Source organism: Trichinella spiralis, assembly GCF_000181795.1.
Source record: "Trichinella spiralis strain ISS 195 chromosome Unknown Scfld5852, whole genome shotgun sequence".
Classification (NCBI taxonomy): Eukaryota; Metazoa; Nematoda; class Enoplea; order Trichinellida; family Trichinellidae; genus Trichinella; species Trichinella spiralis.
Window position 1 is genome coordinate 1 of NW_003532791.1, and position 1,803 is coordinate 1,803.

General features: G+C 32.4%; 1 protein-coding gene across 1 annotated transcript; it reads right to left on the minus strand.

Annotated features, from left to right (window-relative positions):
* Positions 1-375: 375 nt before the first annotated feature.
* Positions 376-1,192, minus strand: Tsp_15022 (putative RecF/RecN/SMC N domain protein). Its single transcript, XM_003366527.1, has 3 exons — positions 1,039-1,192; positions 616-858; positions 376-560 (listed from the first exon to the last, which is right to left on the minus strand). The coding sequence occupies exons 1-3, from the start codon at positions 1,190-1,192 to the stop codon at positions 376-378; spliced, it is 582 nt and encodes a 193-aa protein (XP_003366575.1).
* Positions 1,193-1,803: the final 611 nt, after the last annotated feature.

Here is a 1,803-nt window from a genome sequence, read left to right on the forward strand (position 1 = left end):
AAAATTAATAAACAAACATGCTTCAATTAAAAGCAATAAATAAATAAACCCTATTCATCGAAATACTTTATTCTTTTTTTCCCTCAGGGGTTCGGATTCTGCAATAGCTTGCAATGTAGATTGATGAAATGATTTCACCTGATCCAACATTGTACATCGATTGAAAAACTACAAAAAATAAACCATTGTTGCTAAACAATCAATTAAAAAATTATGGAAAAGTACAAAATTAAAAAGTTGAATTTCTGATTTGATAAAATAGACAAGTATACACTAGCAGTAGTGATGAAAACAAAATCGATACTTCACAAATTAAACAATAATTACAGTAGCAACATGAAAGTTAAAAAATAATAAAAACTACAAAAGATAACATTACAATGAAAAAGTTGAAAATAATACAAATACAAAGCTCACGGAATACAGTTTTTTCCCGTCGACGACACTGAGAAAATTGCGAGAAAAATCTTGAGTTAAGATCATTGCAGGATTCATCGGTTGGATGTTCATTTTGCTCAAAATTAACCGAAGAGTTGCATACTTTCTGCATACAACATTACCTAACAGTAAAAGCATTGGTCAACCAATTCAAAAACAAAAATCCCACAAGCTCACCATTGCTGTTGCAAATTGAGTACCGAGAAGATCCGTTCGCACCAATTCGTCGACGCACAATAATACAGTCCCCGTAAACATCACTCTGATAGCTTTGAACACCACTGTTGCACAGTGTAATTTCGACCATCGCGAATGATTCGCCCTCTTTCACGTAGTCGGACAAATTTGAGCCACGACTGGTGTCGACTGCTCTGCAACCCAGAGCAACCATAACTGCAGAAAGCAAAGCGCTCTTTCCACCTGAAAATTAAAATTAAAATTAAAACTGAAATTTTTCTCAAACGCATTCTGAAAACAAAACACAATAACACCAATTAGCTTCATCTCACTTTTAAGCAATATACAATCAAACAAACAATTTAATCAATAAAGTTACATAACTTAAAATAGTATTTTTTGATTTTACAACAATATACTCACTTCCATTAACTCCAATAATAAAATTGACGCGTTCTCCGAATTCCAAGTCGATATCTCTATGACACATGAAGTTTCTCACGCGCAAACGTTTGATGCAACCAAACGATAAATTACAATTAACACTATTTGTAAATTCTTCAGTTGATGCAGACATTTCACAGTTGCCAAAAAAAATATCAAGGCAAACAAATATACATATATGTACTGTACGATTAAAAAATGCAGGTTCACATACAGTAGAAAAAATTGCAAAAAATAAAAAGCAGACAAACTGAATTGAAAAGTCTTTGTTCAAAAATGTGGAAATTTTTCCATTAATTAAAAATTATTTCCATTAAATTTATTTCAATTAATTATTATTTATGCTTGCTCAACTGTTTTTAGTGCCAAAACTAATTTCTCTACTTATTATAGCGTATAACACGGCAGTAGTAATAACGGACGAAGTGTGTGCTGTTCTTGTATTTTGTTAATAAACTATAATTCCATTCCACTGGGAAATATTTTCATTCATACGACGTAATGTGCCCGTTTAGCAAAAGGAAATCATCACTGAAATGGAAAATTCTTTATTTCTAAAACGTAAAGTTGTCAAAAATACATAAAAGCAGATATCCAAGCAATGAAACTTGCGAGAATATATATCGGGCATTCAAATAAATACGCATTAATAACACGGCAATCTCATCAGCGGCACACATTAGCGGCAATCTGATTCCACAACTACTGGACAGATTTCGCCCAAACCCTGCATTTCTTTTTGCC